Consider the following 26,526-nt stretch of genomic DNA (forward strand, 5'->3'; position numbering starts at 1 on the left):
TGCCGCTTCTTAATGACGGTATCTTAGCTAACAACTCCAACTACCAGATTCAACTTGTAATTGGCTAAAAATTACTTAGCCTACCGGTAAGAGGGACGTTGCTAGCTGGCAGTTTTTTCAAGCGATGTTGAAATTTCCACATTTCGACACTTCAAATGCTTCAGCGCAGCATCAGCATTCGTAGACTCGAGACTGATCAAACCAGAAAGCTTTAATGAGCAGCTGGATTTGTCTCGCAGTAACTGGCTGAGTTAATGCGACATTGAAATGCAGCTGATTGAAATAAAAACCTTGACTCTGTGGGGGTCAAAGTTTGCAGAAATACAAACGCAGCTGGAATCCATATCTGTGCGTGTTCATGGAGCTTGCATTTTCACCTGCTGGACATCACTACCTGACAAGTTTAACTGTCTTCAGAACATTGCAGAGGCCTTATTGACAGTATTTGGCTCTACATATCTGTGTGAGCAGATTTTCTCTCACATGAGTGTCCTCAGGCAGCCGTCTGAATGCTGGACACTCGGAGACCTGTGTCTCTGAGTGGGAGACCAGAGATCACATTAACATGTGTGTCTCTGTATTAACAGACATGCCATATTGGCCCAGTTTATTTTTCCTTATCATTGTTGTGAGGAGACCATAAATAGCATTTGTATTTTCTGTTGTACAGTCCATCTGCTGTTATGGATAAAAAGTGTCTTTGTTTTGTTTCAAAATAGCTGATAACTATTCGCTGATAGTTGCCAACATCTGCAAACAAATATAATTCTATTAAGTTGTTCTATATAGTGTGTAACTGTTAATATAGAGCGTTATTAAATGTATTGCTAATGCAATCATATGGCACATTGACTTCTGAGGAAAGTTTAGATGGCACTCATCATCAGAAAGGTTGCCGACCCCTGGTCTAAAATCTAAAACCTTAACAGTTCGTGTAGGTGAGTAAGAACCCTACAGTTCAATACAAAAACACCAGAATAGTATAGAAATGCTTTCAAACACTGCAAGAACAAAGTAAACATACACTTTTCCAAGCACATACCGTATCCATGCCCAGCAGGACAAGTAAAGGGATGGTGGTGAGGCCTCCTCTGATCCACTCATCTAAGGTGACCGTCCCATCTCGGTCGTAGTCGATCTCTTCCATCATCTCTTTCAATATCTAAAGATACACAGGTACACTTCAGCCCATAAGTATTTGACTATGATACATATGTCTGTAATTTTGCACATCACAGTGGATTTTAGATCAGGCAAATATGACGCAACTGAAATGCAGAGTTAGTGTAATAATTCCCTCTAAATGTCAGAAAACCTCAGAATAAAGTGGGATAAAGTGGTTTTTATACATTGTGTACAAAATTAGATATATGTTCTCACTGGGTCTTAACTTTACTTTACTTTTTGGAATTAAAATCCACTTTATGGGTGTCAGCTTAGGTTTTGGGAGACATCAAGGATGCATAGACATTCGCATAGAGGCCTCAATAGATGTTTCTCTTTCTGTTCACCATCAGACTTTATTGCAACTGGGAGTGTGTTTGCTCACCGGTCGTAGTTCTGTTGAATCCCACTCCAGATACTCTGCCACATGCACCATCTGATTAATGATGCGATCCAGCTCCTATGTAAAGACAAAGCATAACTTACAGGACAGAGAAACTATCATTTTAGCTTTTAGAATAGCTTCTCATTTCAAGCACGGAGCAAATACCAGTCTTTTCCTGAACATGTTTTTTAGCCATTGTTATCGGAATTGTTCCGAACATGAAATGCAAAGTAAAACAAAGTCTGAATGTTTTATGTATTTCCCTCTTTGTATAACCTGTATCTGTCTGTTTATGTGATCTCTGTGACACGTGGCTAATATTAAACTTAAGAGATCCATTACAGATGATCTTATGTAAACACAAGGCTGTCACTGAATGTCGAGGTTACTATTCTTGGAGCTGCTGTGTACAAAGTGAAAAGAGAAGGAACAAAACACAGAGATGGAAAGACAGGGAGAGGCTGAGAGAGACGGAGAGGAAACATGAGGGAGATGCAAAAGCAAATGGAGTCCACTTACCGAGCTGTCCAGGACCCCATTGCCGTCTGTGTCGTACAGCCGGAACATGACTAGAGGGAAAGGAGAGAACAGAGATCCCATGATGACTCAGATAATTAGTAGCTCTCGGAAGCTGAAACATTCATTCCTGGACTCTATCCAGATGGCCACTGGGTTAAAGAAGTGCTTCTTCTGTACCGCAGCAAAGGAACTAATTAGAAGATTAGCCTTGATAGTCAGTGCCAATATAGCCACAGACAGTAAAGAAGTCAATTGGGCACAGCGGGGCTTAAGCATGTCACTGACCTGCCCTTTGAGGGAGCTGTTAGTGGTGTATCTAAGGCACTGTTGACACAGCCAGATGGAGGGAATAGCCTTATTACTTACTTTCTGTCAACCTGAGCTAGCAGGCTAGCTTTAGAGGCCACACACACTGCACATGTCAGCTGCTCCCACCTCTATCATACTCCCCACACACCCACACACACTTCCATCACTGTCACTTACACTCCAACTTGTCTTCAGGCGTCCCCCTCTCCAGCAGGGAAAGGTAGCAGACAATGTCCTTGAGAAAGACCACCTGGGGTGACGGCAGTGGGGAGGCTCGCTGAGGTGATGGGCTCCTCCGCAGTGACAAATGCTTCTCAGAGTGGGTCCTCTCTGTTGATGTACAACATAAACTTTCAAAGCTACTCATAGCACCCATCACTCTTTCTACTCCGCTGAGTTTCCTCATTAAGCATACACAGTAAAAGCACCAGTAAATTATACATTTAAGCATTCGTATGACACTTTGGAGAACCCCAATCACTGTGCATGTCCCTGAGACAGTGGAGAAGCGGTGGACAAAACACCTCGCTGTACAGCTGCAACAGAAGCCATGTGAGGGGATGTAATTGGATTACCAGCACATAGATGAAACAATTCAAGTTAAATCAATTCCACATTGCAGCACACACTAAACACATGGCTTATTCTGTTACTTCAACATTGAAAGCGTTCACCGAACTGCATTCTGAGTCTGCGGTTGAGTCCTGCCTGCTCAAGCTCAAGCCATAAACAGACTCAGCGGACTCAACTCTGTTCTTGTCACTGGCTCGTTCAGCAGGAAGCTCAGCTGGCGAGACACAAAGCTTCTCCCTGCGTCAAGGTAAGCAGAGTATGGATGATTTTTCAGTGGACTTTTGGATATTGGCTGAAGAGGCTGCCTCTGTCGATGAAATGATAGACTGACTTCGTTTATCAGGGTGGACAATTGAATGCGGGAACTTCATCCGAGGAAGGACTACGAATCCCGGGGACCTGCACACAAGAAAACGTCCAGTCTCGGCACCATTTCCTCAGAGCAACGAGCAGACTTGGAAGGAGAAACAGAGTGTGGAGAACAGCCCATGTAGCTGGGTTGTATTCATCTATCTCCTGTCAAACATCTCAAGCGCATCCAGGCTGGTGAGTGCTTGTACACTAGCAAAAAAAGGCATTTTCATTGATGTCTGTTCTCACCGGTTAAAACAGTGGTTCCCAAACTTCTTTTGCTGGGCCCCCCCTTGTTTTACAAGAAAAATGTGCACGCGCGCACACATCCTCCAACCACACACACCCATATTTTGCTCCATTGCGGTTTATTTCACACCTCAAACATTTAGTAAACAATTAAGCAAATAGACGTAATCTGCAATAAATTACAGGTAGTAATAAAAAAAACTACTAACTCTTTTACGCTACGTCCGCACCTACGCGGGTATTTTTGAAAACGCAGCTGTTTCGTCCACACAAACGGTGTTTCGAATCACCGAAAACTGAGATTTTTTTTTTAAAACTCCTTTTTTGTGTTTTTGTGTGGACGAGGAATACAGAGTTCATCACACGACGTCAAAGGTATGTGCCTTTTTTCACGTCACGCTGTGCGCACGTCATTGTTTACATGAGATGAATTGCAGAATGGCAGATAGAGACGAAATACTGTTAATCTGACTATCTTCAGGTTTTACACGCTTACATACACACGCAGTTACTGTCCCTCCATTTAAAAAGGCAGAGGCGTCACGGTGTAATTATTTTGCGTGTAGTTGTTTTTTTCCTGTGTAATAATATTCAACATTGCTATCAATACATTTTTCAAAAAATGCCTCTCTGTGCAAAATGGGTTTAAAAACATAAACAGCTGTTGGATGCTGTTTGTCCGTGATTTGAACCGGGGAACAAATTGTGGCAGGATCAGCCTGATATTATTTGTATCCCACTGTAACTTTACTGTATAAAGAGCTAACATCTCCAAAATATCAGGAGTAGTTAGTCATTACAACAAGTGTTTGTGAACTAAAAATCAGGAATGTGGGTTACTGTTTGTCCGTGATTTGAAGAGCCCAGCACGTGCTCCCGACGAAGGGAAAATTAATCCTGCAGGGGAGACCTACCTCGGCACTTGTGCAGGTGAAGCCAAAGGGAAGATATGCTTCATTATATTTTCTAGTCTTTGGCTTAGAAAGAAGTTGGTTTGGAAACACATTCAGCTATGCTTCATCTCCTGCTTTGCGTTTCTGTAGGCGCCCGTGCTAGCAGTGTCCAAGCGTTTTGTTTTTTTCCCCCCTTTTCATCCCGCGCGCCCCCTGCCATGGCTCTGCGCCCCCACTAGGGGGCGGGCCCCACATTGTGGGAAGGTCTGGGTTTAAAAGATGGAGCCTGGCAGTAAAGGTGGGGATACTGGCGGGGCAGGTGGGGCCTTTTCTTTGCACACTTCTACTTTGTCATTACTTATAGCCCCATCTCCTGGAATGACAAACCCGAAGTCCTGTCCCATCAGTTCTTACCCTCGGATGCCTCGGCAGAGGAGACTACGATTCTGCCACCCTCCTGTATTGTTGGAACTCTGGTGTTGGAGATTGACTCCCTGATCCATAATGTTCAACAGGAGGAACCAGACCAGAGTAACAGACCACCTATAATTTGTTTTTACCATCCTCTGGCTCACATCATCCACTGGGGGCATACAGCCAGGTTCATTTGCTATCTCTGCACTGACCACATGATAACCTTCCTCCGTCTTTTCTGGTGGCCCTCTCTCAAGAAAGATGGCTGGGAATATATGTCTACTTGCCAGGTTTGTCCCAAAAACAAGGCTTCTTGCTCTATACATTTGACCTGTTCCTATGCTCAGGTGACCTTGGTCCCACATACCCCTGGACTTCAGCACCGGCCTTTCCCCCTCAGCATGTAACACAGTCATCCTTACTGTTGTTGACTGGTTTTCTAAAGCAGCCCACTTCATCACCTTACCCAACTGCAATCCACACTGGAGACAGCCTAGCTAATGACCAATCATGTCTTCCAGCTGCATCGGATTCCTTTGGGATATCATGTCGGATGGTGGCCCTCAGTTTACCTGCTGGGTGTGAAAAGATTTTTTTTCTTTGGGTTTCACTCCTCCTGGTACTCCTGCCAGTTTTTCTCTCTCTCCACCTTGGTTCTCTGTCTCCTCTCTCTGCCTATCTGTTTGTGTGCTTTTGTGTGGTTACCGCACCTTTCAAACGTGGGATCCTCTTGGTCCCCACCTTCTGGCCTAGCACATCTGTGGCAATCGACTGACCTGCCCCTCATCTGGATATCAAAAGGCTCCCTTTGTTTTCCTCAAGGAGGATTTGTGAGTGTAAGTTGGAGAGAAAAGTCTGTTTCGTTATCGAGTCTAAAGACTGCTTGGACTGTCGGCTTGGATACTGTGCATAGAGACTGTAGATGTTTTTGTCTTTTTTGAAAGACTGTAAATAAACTCACTGACCTGCATTCTGAGTCTGAGTATGACACACTTTAATACAAAAACTGTGATAAATCATATTATTGAGAGGACATATTGTTGTCAATTAAATCTGATTAGTTAGTTTAGTTTTAGTTAATTTTATTTGCTTATATTAGGTAGCTTTATTAGCTCTAATTATTATTATTATTATTATTATTAAGGAGAACTATTTTTTGTGTTTTGCACTGTGGCCATGATGTGAGATGCATACTTTAACCCTGTTGCGATTTACATATCGAAATATATGTGCTGAATTCATTTTTTAGTCATTAGTTTTAGAACTGGAATTTTGAAATAAAATATGGCTACATCATGAATTCACTGATTCGAATCTATATCCTGATTTTTTTTTTCTGGTTTCAGACAACAAGCTTTGTCCTGATTTGTCACCTCACCTGTTTGCGAGCTAAGCCATGGATGATCAAATAAATTAAAAAATTATTTCTTATAAAAGATGCAAAGGACAGCTCATGAGGAAATGTGCTGCTAACAGTATCTGCACTACACTAAGCTACACGTTCCACACTACATTACAGTAAAATACAGTCAGTGCTGTTATTTTACAGTGCACATAGACTAATCTATAACTATGTGGTTTCACACCATAAAAGGTTAAAGCACTGTGCTGTACAGAAGGGGTTAAAGTGGAGGAACAGCGTTCCAGTACATGAGTAATTAAATCTGACAGGTCAATACAGGATCCTGTCAAGTGAGTTCATTTTTTCTCTGCTGCATCTCATTCTTGTGTGGTGTTCCTTCCAGCTGATGGAGTAACTGAGAAAACAATGATATAACAATGATACACCCTCAATGCACTGCTTTTTTCTCCTCACCCCTCTGATACATTCATGGTGGTCAAAGTTGGTTTTGTGGTACTTTATCATCTAGTTAGAGTGAGAATGTTTCTCACACAGCATATGATTTCCTTGTCTTTTCATACAGCTCAACAAATATCAACAAACACAAACCCATTTCCAGTGCAGTTTATAACACTTTGTATCTTGGTAGCTTATTCCAGGGAGACAATAGACATTAATGTAAGAAGGACAGGACAGGAAAGTGAAAGCCAAGGACTGAGCTGAAAGTGACGTTCAATAACCTGGAATTAATGTCTGAAATCATCTTTAAATAGTTTTGGATTTTAAAAAAAAAAAAAATTGGGTATTGGATGTACACATGATACATTGCTTTTTTCTTTCTTAATTTTTTTTATTAGGCCTCTTGTAAATCAAAATGTATGATCATTTTGTATTAGTTTACACCAAGAGCCATCAAGCAAAGATCAAAGTATATTTAAGGTATCGATGCTGATTAGATTCACTCACCAAGCCTTTTATACTAGCATTATGCTGCATAGAGCTTTTAAAGCCATGACAGCGTATGAAATATTTGCTTGTATCTTGTTGAACTCAACTGGCTAAAGCCACAAAGTGCAGAAAATCAGCAGCACAGGTCAGCTGACCACAGCCTGTACACAAAGTAAAAACTACTGGAGTTTACAATACAAGCTTTTACATTACTTATTTGTAAGTGAATCTTTTCCTCATGCTGCACCACCACAGTGTTCCCCCCTCTGCTAAATTCCACTTTAACCCCTGTGTATGAAATACAGGATTTACGGTATAACAGCGCGAGCTGCTTGCCATTGCACTTTTATTGAGCCCAGTGTAATCAGTAACAGACTCTAAAGAAACAGTCTTTACTAAAATCTAACCACATGTTGTCACATTCAAGCGCTTAAAAGGATGCTAAAGTTGACTTAAATATCCTAACACTATTTAACTTATCATTTAAACTGAAACATTTACATCTGCATGTCTCTCTGCACTAGTCAGAAGTAATTCTTTTATTATACTGTAAAAATGTATGCTGTTTAGGTTTTTTTTTTTTGTTAAATACTGTTTAGTTTGAGATTTTCTCATAATTTTTTGAAATCACACTTTTACATTACAAACTATATTATTTGTATGTTTTAAAAACAGATGGCTACATGATTTTTTTTTGTACTCTTGATATGGTTGTGAGGAGCTGTGGCACAGTATTATCACTTTTCCTTTCATAAACCACCAAAGAAATGAAAAAAGTCCTCCCTGTGGCATTCAGAGAGTATGATGTCTTATTATCACTGGTATTTAAGAGACTCCTGGGTGATTTGGCTGAAACACCCCCTAAACAAAAATCCATATTTGACCACAACCCTGAAGATTTAACTAAAATGTGTTTTGTTCTTTAACTAAGCAAGTTTCTTGTTAAACTGCTATTTGGAGTTTAAAACTGGAAGACTAAGGGACACAGATTTTTAAATATTTGTATCATACCCCTGAAGCAGATGTGTTCACTTCCTGATAAGTTTTAGTTTCCTGCCAAGACACACTTGTACGCCTCATGATTACCACTCATACCAGTATGATCTGTTGTGCTGTAATCACGCTGGTGAGAGGCAACTTTATAAGCCCAACAAAAAGAAGTAAAACAGTATTGTGGCTGATCTTACCTGGTGAAAGCTTAGGGGAGACTGGTGACTTGGCAGGACCAGGGTTAGGGGTCAGGGCATTGCTGCTGCCTTCTAAGGTTTTGACTCGGGTGCAGGGTGATAGGTGTGGCCCCCCAGGCGTGTGGGCCCCTGTCCCTGAACGCTGTGAAGAGGAACGAGATGAACAAGGGGAGGTGGTCGCTCCTGAACCCGCTGTGCTCATCACACTGGAGTGCTCTGGTGTGTGTCGGCTTATTGCAGACAGGATGCTTTTCCCATTCATCCCTGTACAGATTCACAACAGGGCAAAGGGGGATGGAACAGAAAAGAGAGATTTGAAAAGGGCATTTAGCAGAATAACAACAGTGCTGGATGAGGATGGTGGTTAATTGCAACGAGTAACATGAGCACAGCTGATAACTTCACAACAATAATCCAAATACAAATATCTCAAGTGCCTTATAGGTAAAGGAAGCCGGTAAGATGCTGCATTAAAACCAAATACACTCACAAAGCACCACTGTCATTCACCGAGCTACAGCCAAAAGACCATGAACTCACATCAACACAACATAAAGAAGCAACCACCAAGGGAGCGGGAGGCTACAGCCCGCAGGACTCTTGACCCATTATGATTACATCAATGCAATGATACAAGCTTGTTGTGGTACCTGTAATGGGAGCACAGGCCACTTCGGTCTGAATAGAGATGCCTGCATCGATGGAACGGGCTTCTATGGTCCATCATTGATTTGAGGGGAAAAAGACAGTGGTAGACGCAGCAACAGTGAGTGAACATCAGTGTTGATGGAGACCTCCTGATGCATATACTGTTCAGTATTTAAGAACAAAATCGATTCCCAGAAACCTTATCAAAATAAGAGCCTCATTTTTGGATCTTTAATGAGCACAGAAGTTTAACTGCACAATCAGTGGGTGCAATTAAGAATTCTGTTATATGTTCAGGTAGATATTGTTTCAAATGAGAATGCAACACAGCATCAGAATGCAACATATCACATGCAGTGAAACAGTCTTTATAAAGTTGTCCAAGGAGCATAGACTTGGGCAAATATGACTTTTCTTCTGACACAAATGATGAAGATGAAACGTACCGAAAAAAAATATGCATAACAATATGAGGCCATACCTGAAATCTAACCAGTACAGTAAGGTTATACCAGTCTACCACCAGGTGGTAGTGCAGGCTCTAACAACTGTGGGACTCTAAACACTGAAGCTGCCACAGACTGTACTCGCCAACCACTAAACTCGGTGATCAACCTCACACAGGTTAGGTTAATGTTATTCATTCATTTTTCCAAATATGATGAAGATAAAGTGAAGTTATTATGCTCAGTTACTGTCACTTGTATGCAGGCTTCCTAAGATGAACTCATGATGCATTTGCTCATGTACACACTGCTTGTTCAGGCCTTTGTACTTTGTACCCCCCAAAGAGGATAAACATGAATATACAAAGGTAAAGAGTAATTCCTTCACCCACACAAGAATACCTACTTTGAGAATCCTAAATGACCAACAATGTGTACCATGTTCTGCATGTCCTTCATTTTTTTTCCTAATTTTATAGTATTTTACCTATTTATTTGACCTTTTTATGTCTGTGTATGTCATGAATTTTTCAGTTAGTTTGTTTTATTTTAAGGTTATTTCTCATGTAGTCTATTGCTTTTGAGTTTCCTACCTTTGTTGTTTTCCCATCCTAATTTCTGATTTCGTGTCTGATTTTTTTTCTCTCCTTTTATTAAAGTATTAACTCTTTTTGCCTTTATAAGTTTATCAACTTGGTATCTTCTTGTCTCCTGATGTTTGGTTTATCAATCATCTTTTAGGACTTTCATTGTTGTTGATAGTCTGATTTCACTACCACCCTTCTGTGAAGCTAAGATACACGACACACACGTAATATGAGATTTTATTCTAAAGTAAATGGTAATGATCTTTTAATTTTCCTATCAAATGTGAAAATATGCTGCCTTTGACAGCTGAAAATTAGGATGGACATTTCCCAAAGTATTTTACGGGTAGATAAAAACTAGCTGTCCTGACTGTATCTCATGGGTATGCTACTTGTAAGACTCATCGTTCAGGCTGCACACAGCGAAACAGCCAAACTCCCACTGTTACCTGGAAGCAAGTATACCAGAGGCTTTAGGGTCCATGTGGAAAACAAATAAGACTGATAGCAACATTTTCTGTACTGCCATTTCTGCATTTTCAGACCATTACAAAAGACTAAAAGGATGACACAAAGACAGGCAGATGACAGGCAACCTCGGCCTGTGGACTGAGTCACAGCGCTGGGACTCACAGCTCCAATGCCACTACCCAAAGTGACATTCTCTCACTCACATTTTGCCTCTCTGCACTTGTTGCCTCTTACTTTTACAAGCTTTATAGCACATAAATAGACTCCTAATTCAGCAGTCCATCTGTCTCTTCAGCTGCTCTGCAGTCAGACGGGCAGATCTTGGTGCCTAGGCCCACGCAGCACTTACATGGCGGCAACGAGGCAGAAAGTGTTTACATACTGCGCAGAGGACAGAGTAAGTGACCCGCTGTGTCCCATAGATGTCTGTGCTCGTGTGTGCTTTTCCCCTTATCAGTGTGAAGTTAGTTTTGCGTCAGTGTTCATCTGTGCATTTTTGTTAACTGAGAACTTTTAAATATAGCCTAATTTGCAGATCGACAATGTGACTGGAGAGCCTCTCTGTCTGACCTTGTAATATTTCTTTTGTCGCTGACGTCTTTAGTGTTAATTGAGCAACTGTTGTGATGTTTGTCAGATGGCATACCGTTATAAAGAGTACTACATCCCTATCTTCTCCTTTTCTCACTGGATATTTACCCAACAAGAGATTCTCAAATGACTGAATGATCAAATGCTTTGAACTCTGACATAATTGAACAACTACAGCTGATGACCATCTGACCACTGGTCAAATTTCAGCAAACATGGCTACTTCGAAACCTCTCTTCACTTGCTTGATGTTAACTCTATACAGTAATCTTGGCTGTAAACCTAAAAAAGGAAACTAAACAACCTGGTCTGACTTTCATATCATTGTCAATCTCTCTGTGGAGTCTATATTGTCATAGTATTGGTGTTAAACATGTTTGATAAAAGTTACAGCTAGGACTTAAAAATCTCTTTAAAAAGCGCTGTGAGCCTGGACAGGCCATAGGCTTAAAAAAATCTTATACAAAATCAGCTTAACACGACAGAACAGTCAGTCAGAAAGTGAACATCTGCTGACTGCCCTCACAGCTGATTCAATAACAATAACCTAACTAACCTGTGCGAGGTTGATCATGGAGTTTAGTGGCTGGCGAGTACAGAAGTCAGGTTTGTGCATTGTGTTTCCACAGGAGTGCTTTTTGATGCAAGGGATCATGCTACTTTCTAGTAATGGATACAGAATGGGTGTGCCACTAGAATCCATCACAAGAGATGACTGATATGTGTTCTCCCTGTCCTACAGCCTCCCATTAACATGCAGGCATCTAGCTACTGGCTGGACAAGGACAGTCTCATGGGCTGTCGGTTCCCATATTTTAAATTGGACCAACATGGCGGCTCAGCTTTCTCTTATACTGTGAAACTTGTTCACTGAATTAAATGAAAACATGAAAGGTATTTTTTTTTAAAAGGTATGGAAGTAGCGAATCTCTCTTTACTTTAAACTGAAAGTGGCTAGCTTAAAGGTTTTGGGGTTTTTACACAGGATGGTCAATCATGATGTAACCCCTGATAAAGTTGCCTTGATGTACAGTTGTAGTTGTCTTGAGCACACAAAGAGTCACAAAGTGCCCAAACCACAGACTGAATATGAAGATGTACAATAGGAAAGCTCCCATACAGTAAGGCCAAAATATCTTGATTGTACCCTGGTTTCAGTTTGTATCAGAGGTCATATGCTCTGCCCTTTCTGTTAGTGAGCAGGGCATGAATCAAACTACAACATATTTAGTAAACACATACACATGAAAAATAGTTAAAGTATTGTTTTCATTTGTATATAAGAATGATAAAAGAATGTTTCTCTACCCAAGCTTGTCATTTATTGTCATCAGTTTCAAACTATAACTGTCCTAACTGAGGTAAATATGAACCCGTGCAGGGGTTTTAACAATGTATTCCATGGTGATGGTGACCTCATAGGCGAGTGCTGCGAAAGTACCTTCAAAAACAAGATATGAAGGATCACATCAGTGTTTTAACATGTGAGAAGATGGTTCCCTTCACCAATAAAGAGAAAAAAGAAAACACAATCAATATCTCATTTAAAAGCGGTGTCTTGAGATATGACCTCAAGACACCTCTCCTGAACTGAATCAGGGATCTGATACAAGAAAACGTGGATAAATATGGCGATTTATTATAGCTATTGTCAGAGTTAGTTATTGTCTGCAGAGTAGACATGCAAACCTGAATGGAACAGCTGACAATGAGCAATAGTTGGTTATAAGCTAACATTATGGTGGCTAATGTTAGGCTTGAGTATCCTAAAATTTGCCATTTCCCTCTGATAAACAGTTTGTTTACATTCTCACCCAGTTAGCCAGCCTGTGTCTGTCCAACCAATCACGGAGCTCCTTACAGAAAGCCGCGTGGCTAATTTGCATTGCTTCGGTATTTCAGAAATGAGAAAGCTAATCCAATAGCTAATATAATAGCTAATCCGTGAGCTAACAGGAAAGGTAAATGGGGAGTGAGGAGTGGAATCACCATTTTAAATGTGAGAAATAAATGTTTGATTTTTAATCCATTTACTTATGTCTCTTTTTTAAATTGTGTTTTAAAAACAATTTTGAAAATCAGTTTTTTAATTGGAATTCGAAAATGGTTTTTGAAAGGAGGTTTTTATTTAGAGTTTGTTCTTTTTTTGTGAAATTCTTTTTTGATTTGAAGTTTTTTTTAAAATGGATTAATCATTCATTTTGAAATATAGATAGTGTTTTTATTTTAAAGCGTTTTGTCAGCGTTTATCTCGTTGAAAAAATGACGTTAACATCATAACCGCATTAACGTGGCAAATAACAGTTAGTGAGTTAAGATAAGATAAGATAAGATAACCTTTATTAGTCCCACACGTGGGAAATTTGTTTTGTCACAGCAGGAAGTGGACAGTGCAAAAGTTATGAGGCAAAAATTAGAATACAATAAGAATAAATACAGTACACAACTGTACAGAATAGAATAAAATAAAATACTATATACAGTAGAATAAAATAAAATAAATATACAATAAGATAAAAATAGAATACAAATACAAATACTATATAAGTAGTTAGTGCAGATCGCCCCGTGCGTGGGGCTGCACGCCGTCAACGCGTTAGCGCAGTTAGCTCGTTAATGCGTTTGCATCGTGCAGCCCCACGCACGGGGCGATCCGCGTTAACCTGCTAACGGAGATTTGCCACGTTAATTCAGTTATGCCGTTAACGTCATTTTAACGAGATTAATGCTGACAGCACTATTTTAAATTAAATTTTTAAATAATAAATTACTTTATTTTATTCATTCAAACATTACTAATTTAAATATGACTTCGTAAATGAATTTAAAAATGCATAATTTGTTCTACAATTCAATATTCAAGCATAAAATTCTTTATTTCGATGTGTGTGGCTCTTGTGGTCCTCCATACCCGATATCCTGAGCTCCACCGACTCATCACAACTTTTATAGTGTCCTCTACAGTAACTACACATGGAGACCCGGCATATTGATAACTGAGGTAAATACTGGATTTAAAGCCTACACTCAGTGGCCAGAGTTCCTTGTCCGGTCTATAAGTCTGACGTCATTCGCCATTTCCAGGTCAAAACTCCGCTTCAGGCACAATTAATACTTAATAATAATAAACAATTAATAAGTCAAATTAATACTGTTGCATCACAGTTACAAACTGTGTAAATTCTTTTATCTTTAATAAAATGATGAGTGTGCCTGCTCTACCAGGTGTAAAAATTAAGTTTAACATCCACGAAAACAGAATTTATTAAGTTTAATGGAGTTCGAAGTCAGCAGAGAGTTAGCTTGCTAGTTTCAATCTAAACATGATGTACCATGTTCTGACCGAGGGACTTCCGAAAAATTAAAACGTACAGCTCTGCTATCACTTCCAACAGAAATGAAGACAGAAAACTAAACAGCAGTGACCTTTGTACGGTTACTGAAGTTGGTCTAGCTGGTATATAATGATGCGCTACGTGGTGGCTAGCTGCACAGCTATGTTAGCATAATATGAACACAGTGAAGCTGGAGGATGAACGCTAACTTCTTTCCACTCGATAAAAGTTAACGTGAGGGTTCCCGATGGTTAGGGACAAATGCAATTGCACAGCAGGATGCTGTAAACGGACCAAACTTCAGTCAGGAGAACAACTTAGATAATCCATCCACAATACGAGGTTAGTCATTAATTTACTGCTGCAGGGACTGGGCTGTAGTTACATCGTATGGTTTCAAAAACTGAGCTTTAAAATGTGTTTGCCGATGAATAGTGGAAATAACAACCAAGAGAGAAAGTGATCAGAAAGTGATCACCGATTAACTCTAACAAGATGCAAAGCATTACAACATGTTAAAAACACAACAGCCTCAATAAACACAGAGTAGTTTGGACCCAAAAGCAGGGTTCATACATCATCACTTAACAACCGGATGTTGTCCACTGCAGCTAGAATTATAAACTTGAATTAGACAGGGTAAGAAGACATAACTCTGTTCACAGCAATCTGCAATCTACTGACAAATAGTGGTGAGATTTTACAAACTAATGCTAATGTTAAAGCCAGACAGCCAAAAGCACAACCAGTTTAGGAAGTAGAAAGGTAACTAATTCGTAGCTATGAAGGAAGCTAGCTAATGAACTACACATCATTAGAATGGTGTGTCCTCCAACCTGAAGCAGTGCATATATGTATATATTATTTGCTCTATTTGGTTAGGTTTAGGGATATGGCAGCTTTATTATGTTTGGAAACAGGTCAAGGTTTTGATTCAAATAATAACATATATGGCATCATGGTCACAATTATATAATTATCCTCAGCCTTGACCTCCTATGGTTGATCTGATATCCTCGTGTTGGTGTTGTTCCCAGATCATCATACTAAATGTTGTTCCAGGATCAACATTGCAAGTGACCAATCAGAATGTTGTGACGTCATACTTTTGCGACTTCGGGAAAAACCGGCGTAAAACGAAAAACTGTACTTAAGCTGCGTAAAACCGCCTCTGTCCGCCGATCAATGGACCCTGACCCTGACCCTTTAATAAACAGTAAGCAGAATTGATATTGTCCTTGCAACATTGGAATTTCATAAATGCACGAATGGCTTGGCGTGCAAAGGAATAACGTCACAACAATGTGATTGGTCACTTGCAATGTTGAACCTGGAACAACATTTTCATGATGGTCTGGGAACAACACCAACACGAGGATATCAGATCATCCGACCTCCTATATCTGCACAGTTTGTTACCCTGTGTTACCTCTAATAATGTAACAGTATTACCCAACTTCCCACATCCATTCCCACTAGATGCGTGGGGTGAATATTACTGGGATGAGTATTATTTAAGACAACAACACAAGCAGCCTACCCAATAAGCTCGTTCCTGCCCGAGACTGGTCTGGAGAACAGCCTCCCGTCTTGCTCTTGAAGGAAGTAAAGAGATGTTGACAAAGCTCTTCTGGTATGTCATTCTCCAAATAAGTCACCATGAAGAGCTGGAAGCCCTCATAGTCAATAGGCTGCATGAGAAAGGAAAGGGCAAAGATGTTAACAGACTTACTGATGGACATGTATACACCAATACCACCACCCATGGACAGAAAATGTGATGGGGTTTCCAGCTTTAGTTGATCTGACCTGAAATGAGAGTCCACAGTCGTGATTTGGAGTGCCATGCCAGTATTTTCTTAAACAGTTCAATGTAAATGTGGTATCAACTGACCATCACATCTTTAAGCTTAGTAATGACTGAATGGATGTACTAGAAGCTGCATCCAGAAAAAAAACCCATTTGAGCTTGGAGGCCCAATGGCTTTAAAAAGAATGTAAAGAAAGATATATATACACAAAAAATATACACAGTAAAACATGTAATAGTCACATTGCTGAATACAGAAATGTTATGTTGTGTCATGTTAATGTACACACACACACACCCACAGCTTCCCCTGATACAGCAATATGATGGGTACATACTAGCACTGAACTCAACAGCCCCATGGCCTTTTCCCCTGGCTGTGTAACAGATCATCTGCAGCGGTAAGAGCGTGGTCATGTTATGTTAGTGGACAGAATGTGCATGCAGTCTGCTGACACAGACACCACACAGCATGCAGAGCCCACCGGGCTGAGGCTTACTTGGTTGAGAACGTCTTGCTTCTGTTTAACATTTGGAACAATAAAGAGGAAATGGGGAGGGAGGAAGGAGGAAGAGTGAGGGAGGAGTGGGTAAAAGAAGAAAAGGAATTAGCTTGTTCGTGTGAATCTTCAGTGGCGATGGTAGTGATGCTTTCTGACTAGGACAACTTTGGCAACATTGGTGTACCATCAAGCAGGAAGTCAGGCTGAAAAAATGACAAAAGGAGGTACGGTCTACTGGAAAAGGTCACGGCAACCATGGGCAGAGTTTGTGCGAGTGACAATGGCATTTTTTAGAAAAAAATGGTTGTAAAAATAACTATATAATCAGCTTTTGTACTACTCATCAAATGAAAACATTACATTTTTAAGTTTGCATTAACAAGCTTCTTAACAGGTAGTCTCATTGAGGTCAAGATCTGTTTTTAAGAGAGACATGTATACAGAAAAAAGACACCCAGCTATGTAATAAAACCAATCATACATGATCACAAATAAAGAAAAAGTCTTTCAACTCTTTAAAATTTTTCAGTGAAATCAGATAGTCAAGTTTCATAGTTTTTGCAACTTTTAACTAACTAAGTAACAGCAAAGGATTTAAATCAAGATTTTCCAAGTTCAGTGTGAGTGTGAGGTACAGCTAATGTTAAGGGGTCCTGTGATCTGATATTTTAAGTACTATGTTTAAATTCAGTCAAGGAACAGAGGTATGCAGGCAATCTTTGCAGTTGAGCCTTGTAAATAAACATCATGCAATGCTCCTTGATTCACTAGGGCAGCCATTCCCAGGGATGGGAATTTCCATACCAGAAAATCCCATGGGGCACACTGAGCCTTAAATCTTCATTCTTATCAAAATACAGGAGAAAATGATGTATTTCCTTAAAAAAACACATAAACCAAACATTAGCCAATAGTGGCTAAGATAAGATAAAGTGACAGCCATCAGTGGCCACACTGTTGGCTATCAGTTGCAAATGTTACCCACTCGTATGCAACGCGTTAAAGCCAATTTACGACCCACCTGCAGCTGGGACACAAACAATACAAGGGCTGTACAGTTAAGCCAGACTAATGATTAACATCGCAAACTATCACCTCCTGTTGCTATTTTTAAATCAATTTTATATAAATACATTTATATAAACATGTATGTGTACATACTTCTCAGTACTTTTAAATTCAGGTATGTTATTACTGTGGCCCACCTGCAGTACCTTCATGGCCCCAGCCTACACTTTGTAATCACTCCAGTAGCACGTACTAGCCCACCTTTCCATGTAAGGTGTAATGGTGACTAGGAAAAGAATTGCCTATTTATGCAGACAAAATTGTATAGTGATTTATGTTTATATAAAAATCCAATCTTTGGGTGTAATTTTCTTGTTTCTATAGATTTGCCAAATCAGTGGCATATAAAATAGTGTCTGCATAAAAATGTACATTACAGTTTTGGGTAACACTGATAACATTGTTTGCGTACACGGTGAAAAGAAGAAGTCAAAAAAGATCTACCTGTGTGTTTTTTCTCATAAAATGCCACAATCTACTGAATCGAATGTTTTTGATGGATCTATCAAAAGTGCAGCATAATACTGATGATCAAGCATTTCCATACTATTGTTACGTACACACACACTGCAGGCATTGTTCTGCGACATGATCTAAAACCTGTCTGCTATCACTGTAAAATGTTATACACTTTAATTGCCCATTATCTAGGGCTTTAGGACTAAACAGTTTTAAATAGGGTGGTAATTAGTTAATAATAATAATAATAATGGATTGCATTTATATAGCGCTTTTCGGGGCCCTCAAAGCGCTTTACAATTCCACTATTCATTCACTCTCACATTCACACACTGCTGGAGGCAAGCTACAGTTGTAGCCACAGCTGCCCTGGGGCAGACTGACAGAAGCGAGGCTGCCATATCGCACCATCGGCCCCTCTGGCCCTCTTCCATAGTTAAGTGACTAGGGTCATTACTTTTATCGAGTAGTAAGACCTGTGCAGCTTTCCATATTTAAAAAAAATTGGCTGTAGAAAGTGTTAAATTACAAATAAGAGTTATAAGTCTAGCGATCAGATCAGCACTGAGGTGGAGGAGGGATGGATCACCAAGTTTACTGTAGGCGTCCCTATGATTTATCAAGTCAAAAGAGAATTTGTTTTCAGTTTTGTATATCTGGTGGACAACATATAGAATTAAAGATGCTTTTGTACACAACCAGTGCTTATAAAACTAATTCCAAGTCAAGCTGAATTGATGATTTAAATCTATATGACTTCTAGTTGTAAAACTGATTTTCAAAACATTTTTTTTGAAGCAGGTGAATCAAGTGGACAACGTTGCAAAGATATGAAGGAGATGTTACAAAGATGTTTCAAAGATATAATATATATAATATATATAAACTAGATTTTGGCTTACAATAGTCTAATACAGTAACATATGTGTAAGATTTGGACAATAACATGACAGATGGTTTTTGGCAGCTTTATGAGATGACTGAGAACTAAGGGTTGAAATGTTATTTTATCAAAAAAAAAAAAGAAGTAGAAGGGGTTTATCAAGGATATTGTTAAAAATTGGGCAGAAAAGATAAAATGCCTGATTGTTTTCAAGAGTTTTCAGGATGCTGTCTATTGATCTTTACACGTTTTTTGTTTTTTTTTTGAAAGCAAAACCACTTGGTCTAGAATTTGGGCAAGGCATCTGAGGAAATCATCTGTTCATAATAGTTATTTTACTCATATATACTGTACTGCTGAAAAACCCTATATAAGACGGAAAAACTAGCGTGTTTCTTGGAGAGTTGTCAACTGCTTCTATTAGTTAAAACAATGTTGTTCAGTGATGACGAGTGTCCGTACTTGAAAGGTTGATCATTCTGTCGACCAAGCTTGGTGTCACAGGCTGGGTCTCTGGGTCTTATTTTGTAATTTTGAAGTTCTCATTTTAGTTTGGTGATTATAAGTTTGTGTGTTATTCTTATTTCGGGTTTAGTGGAGGTTTAGGTTAACGATTACTTATCAGCTGTCTCCTTGGTTTCTGTGTGTCGTTCCTTGTCTAGACTGTCATGTGTTTTAGGTCTGTTAAGCTTGTGTTGTCATGTGTAAGTCTCCATGTTTCCTATTTTATTTTGAAAAGGGTCTTGTGTTCTGTGTTCATGTGGTTAGTTTTACTCCCCCCTGTTTCATTCGAGTCAGCTGTGTCCTCATGTGTCTCCACTTCCCCTGGTCACCTCATGTGTGTATTAAAGTCCTCAGTCTTCGTGTGCTCAGCATTGTGTTGTATGTGGATCTTACCCTTGTTGTAGAAATCCTAGTCCAGTTCATAGTGTCTTAGTTGAATCATAGTTTCACAGTCTAGTTTGTTTTCTCGCTTTGATTTATGTTTCATGTATATCAGCCGAAATAAAGGCTCGCCATTTGTTAGTATTAATTCTGTTCCTTCGCCTGTGTCCGCACCTGGGTCCTCCATACACACTCCACCGTGACACTTGGCTCTAATCCAGCATAGGTGCTATCAGAAAACAGCAATTGAGACTGCAAATTAAGGAGTCTGCACCTCAGAATGGAGAGAAAAAAGGTTTTATGACAATTGTTTAGTTGGGACAGGGTCGGGATCTTGTGCTTTGCAATTTCGCAATGGTCCTCAAACTTGTGCAGAGAGCAGACATTATGTTGTTTCAAACTGACATAAAATTTTGTATGAAGGATCATTACTAATGATGAGTTGGTTCTCCAGTGAAGCCTCGGCAGTTTTCCACAGTTTTCAGATGAGTCGATAGTTTCCAGGCCTGGATGCAGAATTTCAGGTAATGAACGAGGCCGGAAGCAAGCCTGTGTTTTTTGGTTTGTTTTTGATTTGTCTTCAGGCAACTTTATTCCCAAAACTGGAAATCAAAATGAAGGATCGCCATTTTGACACACACGAGGAGATCCAGCACTCCTCACAGAGGCACAAGTACAAAGGGTCCATAACAGGACTTCTGCATTGGGATCTAAAAATAGCAGCTGGACTCAAAACGTTTTGATAACCTCTTATAAGGGCTCCCATCACTACCAAAGCTGTCTGTCATATTCTTCTTAGTGGGTTGTTTAAGAGTTCTGTTTCAATAATAATAATAATAATAATAATAATAATAATAATAATAATAATAATAATAATAATAATAAAAATAAAAATAATAATAATAATAATAATAATAATAAACAAAAAAGTAAATACAAGTAAAACTAGCAAATATATTAAGGTTGTACAGAATTTAGTATGTTCTAAAATAGTAGAAAGTACAATTGATTCTTTTCACTTTGAAGACAGACACACTTTTAAAATGCTTCTGTTCTGCAGGTTTGGAGCTGCTGTAACTGATGCCCATCGGAGAAGAGCACACAGTGGTAAGGATCCGCCCTCAGCTCAACACTGCTAACCTAACCCTGAGAGCTCCCAAATCCTGCCAGGCATTATTCATATCACTCGCTTCTCCTTATTTGGCCAAAAACACTGCAAGGCTTTAATCCGGTGTCCATCGTGTAGCACAGCAGATTCAGTCAAATATGCTCATGTGCACACATACCACAGAACGTACTTTATATGAAATCAGGACATACAAAAAGCTGCTTTTCATAGGTTGATACAGTGCTTTGAATCGAAGTACCTCCAGATGCATTTGCAAAAATTCTCATCCCTCTGGGAAACACTTTTTCCCGAGAGCAACTACAGGCTGTTCTCTGTGTGAGCGAGCTCAAGGCTGCTGAACTGTAAATATCTCCCAAATGACACTTTTACATGCTCCATTTAATCTTCTTCTTCTTTTTCTTCTTTTAGCCCGTCTGTCAAATGCTTTGATTGACTTTGCTTATGCATCACTGTTCCATCCACAGCTATCATTTTTGATCAGCTCTAAGCACCTGAGCAGAGAACTGCTGGGCCAGGCATGAATGAAGAACCTGCCCCAGAACTACTAGCGCGTGCTAAACAAGCAAATTCTAAGGTGTGCTTTTATAAGTTAACTACTAGAAGTTGCAAGAACAGCTAAAAAATCTTCATAAAGTAAAAAGTGAGCTGGGTTTGAGCCTGCCCCAGATCGTTTCCTGCGTGTCATTCCATCACACTCTCTCGAACAGCTTTCCTGTCTACTCTCTCCACTGTGCCGTCAAATAAAGGCTTAAAATGCCAAAAATAGAATCTAAAAAAAGAATAGCGAGTGGTTCTTTGATTGGATACAGTTGCTAGACCCTGATACTGCTGCTTAAAGCAGTCACTTAAACAGAGGAAAAAAGAGCACCACAAAAGCAGGATTTGTTCATATCTACTTATAACAAATAAAAGACTGCCTGCAATAAAAGTTTACCACCTCTGTGAAGTGGAGAAAAGCCCCAGCTAGCTTCCTCATGGAAGAAAAAAAACTGACTTTACAGCAGCCACAAATCCATCCATTCCTTTCTATTTCCTTTACCAGATTCAGGGTCTCAGGAGCCAAAGTCCACCATGGACAGGTAGCCAGTTTGACACAGAGTTGACAGAGAGAGAGATACAGCAGGCAAAATAAGTACTGAACACATCACCAGTTTTTTAAGTAAATATATTTCCTTTTTTCTTTTTTCTTTTTTTTCTTTTTTTTTTTTTTTGCCTGTCCCGTTTGGCTCTTTTGCCATCAGAATTGTTGTCTAAAGGCAAAGAAAGATGCCCAACGGATTTACTTTACCAAATTGACCATCCCAGCCTTGCCGTAATGGTCCATTTGATTCACCTTTTATTGTTTATTTTATTTTCACTTACTGAATATGGGACAGACTTCACTGGGGGAAAGAAGGGGAGAAAGAAAGAGGGAAAGAGAAACAGCTGAGAAGAGGGACGGGGGAGAAGGGCAAAAAACAAAAACCAACAGAATGAGCAGAAAAAAGAAAAAAAGAAGAAGAAAAAAAGAAAAAAATGCATATATCAATCACCTGGGTCACCTGCTGAGAAAGAAAAAAGAAAACAAGTAAATATATTTCCAAAGGTGCTATTGACATGAAATTCTCACCAGATGTCAGTAACAACCTATCCAATCCACACATGCAAAGAAATCAAACCATATATTCATTCATTAGTAGTTTAAATTCTTCTGTAACCAATCTCATTATTATGTTTGCAACATTAAAGTTGCAAAGGTCTCGAGAGAGCTCATTGGTTGTACCCATCGTGAGAGGTTTCTTGTGTGATACGTTGGTAATGAGACACCTTTTTATAGGCCATCAGTTGGGACTAAGCCAGCTGATATTAATTAGCACTGCAAGATTTTTTTCTAATTAATTTCTAATTGATAGTGTATGGTGTCTTGATTTCCATGCTTTTTTCACGTATTCAATACTTTTTCCCTGTGTCATTTCTGATTATTGCACATAAGTTATGGACATCTATGGTTTGATTTCTTTGCATGAGTGGTTTGGATGGGTTGTTACCAAAATCTGGTGAGATGTCAAGGAGCTTTAGAAATATATTTCCTTAGAAAATTGGTGCCATGTTCAATACTCAGTACTTATTTTACTGGCTGTAGAACAGCGGTCCTCAACCTTGGCGCCATGGACCAGTTTAATGTCAGACAACATTTTCACGGACCGGCCTTTTAATACAACAAAATAAAATGATACGACCAAGACAAAAACTGTGGTATTTTGTTAATATAATAATAAACATGAATTCGCTGTGTAATTGTGTAACTTTATTAGCAGCGTCCTCCAGAAATGCGCCAACAACACTGAGAGTAACATCCTCCTCTCTGCCCCTTAATGCACTCTGGTCGCTATGGTAACGTGTAAATATTACTTTCAAAATAAAACACTCCTACAACACGGGAAAAGACCCAGGGAAACCGAGTTAATGATGAAAACCCTCAAAACCATAAATTTCACACCCGAGCCTCAACTCTCGCGGCCCGGTAGCAAACGAATCAAGGACCGGTACCGGTCCGTGGCCCGGGGGTTGGGGACTGCTGCTGTAGAAGAACATTCACACCTACAGCCAATTTAGAGTCACCTATGAACACACACAGAGACACAGGGAAAACATCCTGTGAACACTCTGTAAATCACAAATATTAGATATATTTTTCAAAAACATAGTGAGAACAGGCAACAATGACTGGTTCCTAAAAATAAAGATAACACTTTCTACAAGCTGTCAACACCAACTAAGCCCAGCTGGAAGTGACCCAGTCTGTCTGGTTTTGATCAGCCAGCACATCCAAATCACATCAACCTGACAATCATGAAGTGCACACCCAACTTAAACATTTTAAGCACATAAATAATTCGCATGTCTCAAAAACAGCTCTCCAAACATTTGCACTGTTTCATTGAAACCTTGGCCAACAAACAAAGTGCATAGAGCAAAGGCAAAAGGCATCACTCCCACACTGTCATGACAGATGCTTATAGAGACTGCGCCTGTTGTTAAAAGAAATCTGTGGGTGTGATGTTCAGTCTTTGTTTCTCAGTCACTCATCAGTCACTGAGAATGATAGGGCGATATTTATTTGTTTGCTAAATTGGAGAAAACCCAACAACACCGACAGCTCCATGTGTCAGTCATTTTTCATTATTATTATTATCAGTGTAAAAATTCCGGACCACACTTTGGCTAAAAATAAAAGCTCAATAAAAACAATGAGTGAGTGGGAAGAAAGAAAGGTCTACTTCCTGAGTGGATTCCACAACAGCTAGCTTGATGCAGCGATGACTCATTGGGGGTTATGCGCACACGCACAGACACACATGCACAAGCGCACACACACTGATGGATGGCAGATGCAGGGCTAGAGTCGTCACGGTGGCGCCAGGTGACAACGGGGTCTCAGAAAGCCCACGTGAACATTAAGTCTGGTTCTGTGGCGCCAAATGTCCAGCCAGGCTGTTAGTTGTGTCATCGCAAATACTGAGGACAATCGTACAGCCAAGTGGAGGTGATAATGAACAGAGTAAGAAAGAAAAATGAGGCTCTCATATGAGAATATAAAGGTGGCAGGGAGAGGCTGAACATCACATGAGAACATAGATTTAATGAACATCAGTTGATTACCTTCACCAGTCCTCCACTCCGACGTATAAAATTAGCCCTAAGCCATATGAAATGTTAAACCATGACTCTAACCTAAATAGCTGTCTGATGCATAAGAATAGGAGATCACGAACAACAATAACAACTAACCCTTTAATATTATGACATAGCTTTTGTTAAGATTTAGTTCAGAATACAGGCACAAAAATAATTCTTTAACTAAATACACTGGAGCTCTAATTGTGCTTTTTTACGATTAGAGGCTTTTTGTAAAAACAAAAGACCAAAAAAGACCATCGTACAAAAATAAATAAACAGAATGTCAGTGACGTAGTGACTCATTGTCAGGGTCCCCGAGCAGTTATGGAGTTATGTTATATTATATGTATTTTTGGTGTTGCTGCCCCTCTTCTCCATGCTTGCACATATGTGTGTGTGTGTACGGATGCAGGTGTTTCTGTGAACACCGGTTTACAGGCGCCTTCAGGCCTGGTGGGTGTGGCCCTGCTAGGGGACTGGCCACACCCGAAGCTCCTGCCACACACCTGCTGCTGATCAGGGCTCGTCGGGGGAGCTACTTAGGAGAGTCTTGGAGCTCCCACCGACGCGGAATCATTGCGTGAGACTCCACGTTAGTCATCCAGTTTAGGTTTAGTCTTTGAGTGCATGCCTGCTATAGTTAAGTGTCCTAACAGCTGCCGCTATCGTTTCCTGCAGGAGGAGCGTGGGAAGCCTAAAGAGCAGCGAGCACCGGGAGTGCAGACACACGGGAGCAGAGAGCACAAGGAGGACATGACACGGGAGTCTGGGGAAAGCACGGGGATTTGTTGTTGTTTGGTTCCATACACTGTAAATAAACGCACTGCTTATACACAGAGCTCCGCGCCTGGGTCCTCCTTCCCTCACCTTCCCCACGGTTGGCCATCGTCAACCGTGACACTCATCCTGTTCACAGTTTATCTCAACGCAAAAACGACAAATGTGAAATTGAGTACAATTTGGGTGAAGACTCGTTTAGGTGAACATTGTGCACAAATCCCAAAAGTTTGATTCTGTTGGGAGAGACGTTTCGTCACTCATTCAGTTTCTCCCACTGAAAATACTACATCCGGGGGAACAGAATCAACCTGTTGGGATTTACTTAACTGGGTGATTCAGCATGGATCAAGACGTTGTGCACAAATGATTAAATTCTGACCAGCATGAGCTTACTGGTCATGTGTCTGAAGCAAACACAAAGTGTTTTGTCAGCTCATCCATCCACCCCGGCATCCTCCCGTTTCTGAATATGTGACTTTAAAACTACTCAACTACTCCTGTCTCAATTGCTTTGAACATGAGAAGGCATTGTGACTTTTCAGAGTGGCTTAAGAAATGAACTACTGGTTCTCATAAGTTGTCTCATGTGCAATTTTTATAAAGGAACAAATAGCATACCACATAAAACATATGCCATGTGTTGTGTAAACCCATTTAAAGGTTTTAATGTGCCATTTTAAAACTTTAAATGACACTTCAAATGTTATTTCTACAATATGCCAATTTTCTGACATTAGTCTGAAGTCTGTAAGGTTTTAATAGTTCGCCTAAAAAAATCTAACTGTTATAACCACGTATGTAAAAGTACATTTATTCTTAACACGCTTTTTGTGTATGAGACGTGTTGTGACATGCAGAGGGTTGGTGTGACAGGACATACAGAGGCCACAGGTTTGTATGACAGAAGAGGATGCTGGGGATAAGGTGAGATGGAGGC

The 26,526-nt window shown here is 39.9% G+C and overlaps 1 protein-coding gene across 4 annotated transcripts in view; it reads right to left on the reverse strand.

Annotated features, from left to right (window-relative positions):
* The window catches only part of dgkg (diacylglycerol kinase, gamma), a 169,346-nt gene that overhangs the window by 104,233 nt on the left and 38,587 nt on the right, over positions 1-26,526 (reverse strand). Inside the window, exons 4-11 of one of the 4 annotated variants that reach the window (XM_085250155.1) lie at positions 16,723-16,743; positions 15,953-16,103; positions 8,985-9,047; positions 8,335-8,598; positions 2,555-2,707; positions 2,069-2,118; positions 1,550-1,624; positions 1,043-1,162 (exon numbers count right to left, since the gene is read on the reverse strand). In XM_085250155.1, the coding sequence (XP_085106281.1) occupies positions 1,043-1,162; positions 1,550-1,624; positions 2,069-2,118; positions 2,555-2,707; positions 8,335-8,598; positions 8,985-9,047; positions 15,953-16,103; positions 16,723-16,743 (897 nt within the window). The remainder of the gene's footprint in view (positions 1-1,042; positions 1,163-1,549; positions 1,625-2,068; positions 2,119-2,554; positions 2,708-8,334; positions 8,599-8,984; positions 9,048-15,952; positions 16,104-16,722; positions 16,744-26,526) is intronic. The other 3 variants (XM_085250156.1, XM_085250157.1, XM_085250158.1) reach the window with 3 other exon arrangements.

This window comes from Mchenga conophoros, linkage group LG16 (genome assembly GCF_057382185.1).
Source record: "Mchenga conophoros isolate Kocher_MC1m ecotype Shallow Benthic linkage group LG16, M_conophoros_male_GT1.1, whole genome shotgun sequence".
Taxonomy (NCBI): Eukaryota; Metazoa; Chordata; class Actinopteri; order Cichliformes; family Cichlidae; genus Mchenga; species Mchenga conophoros.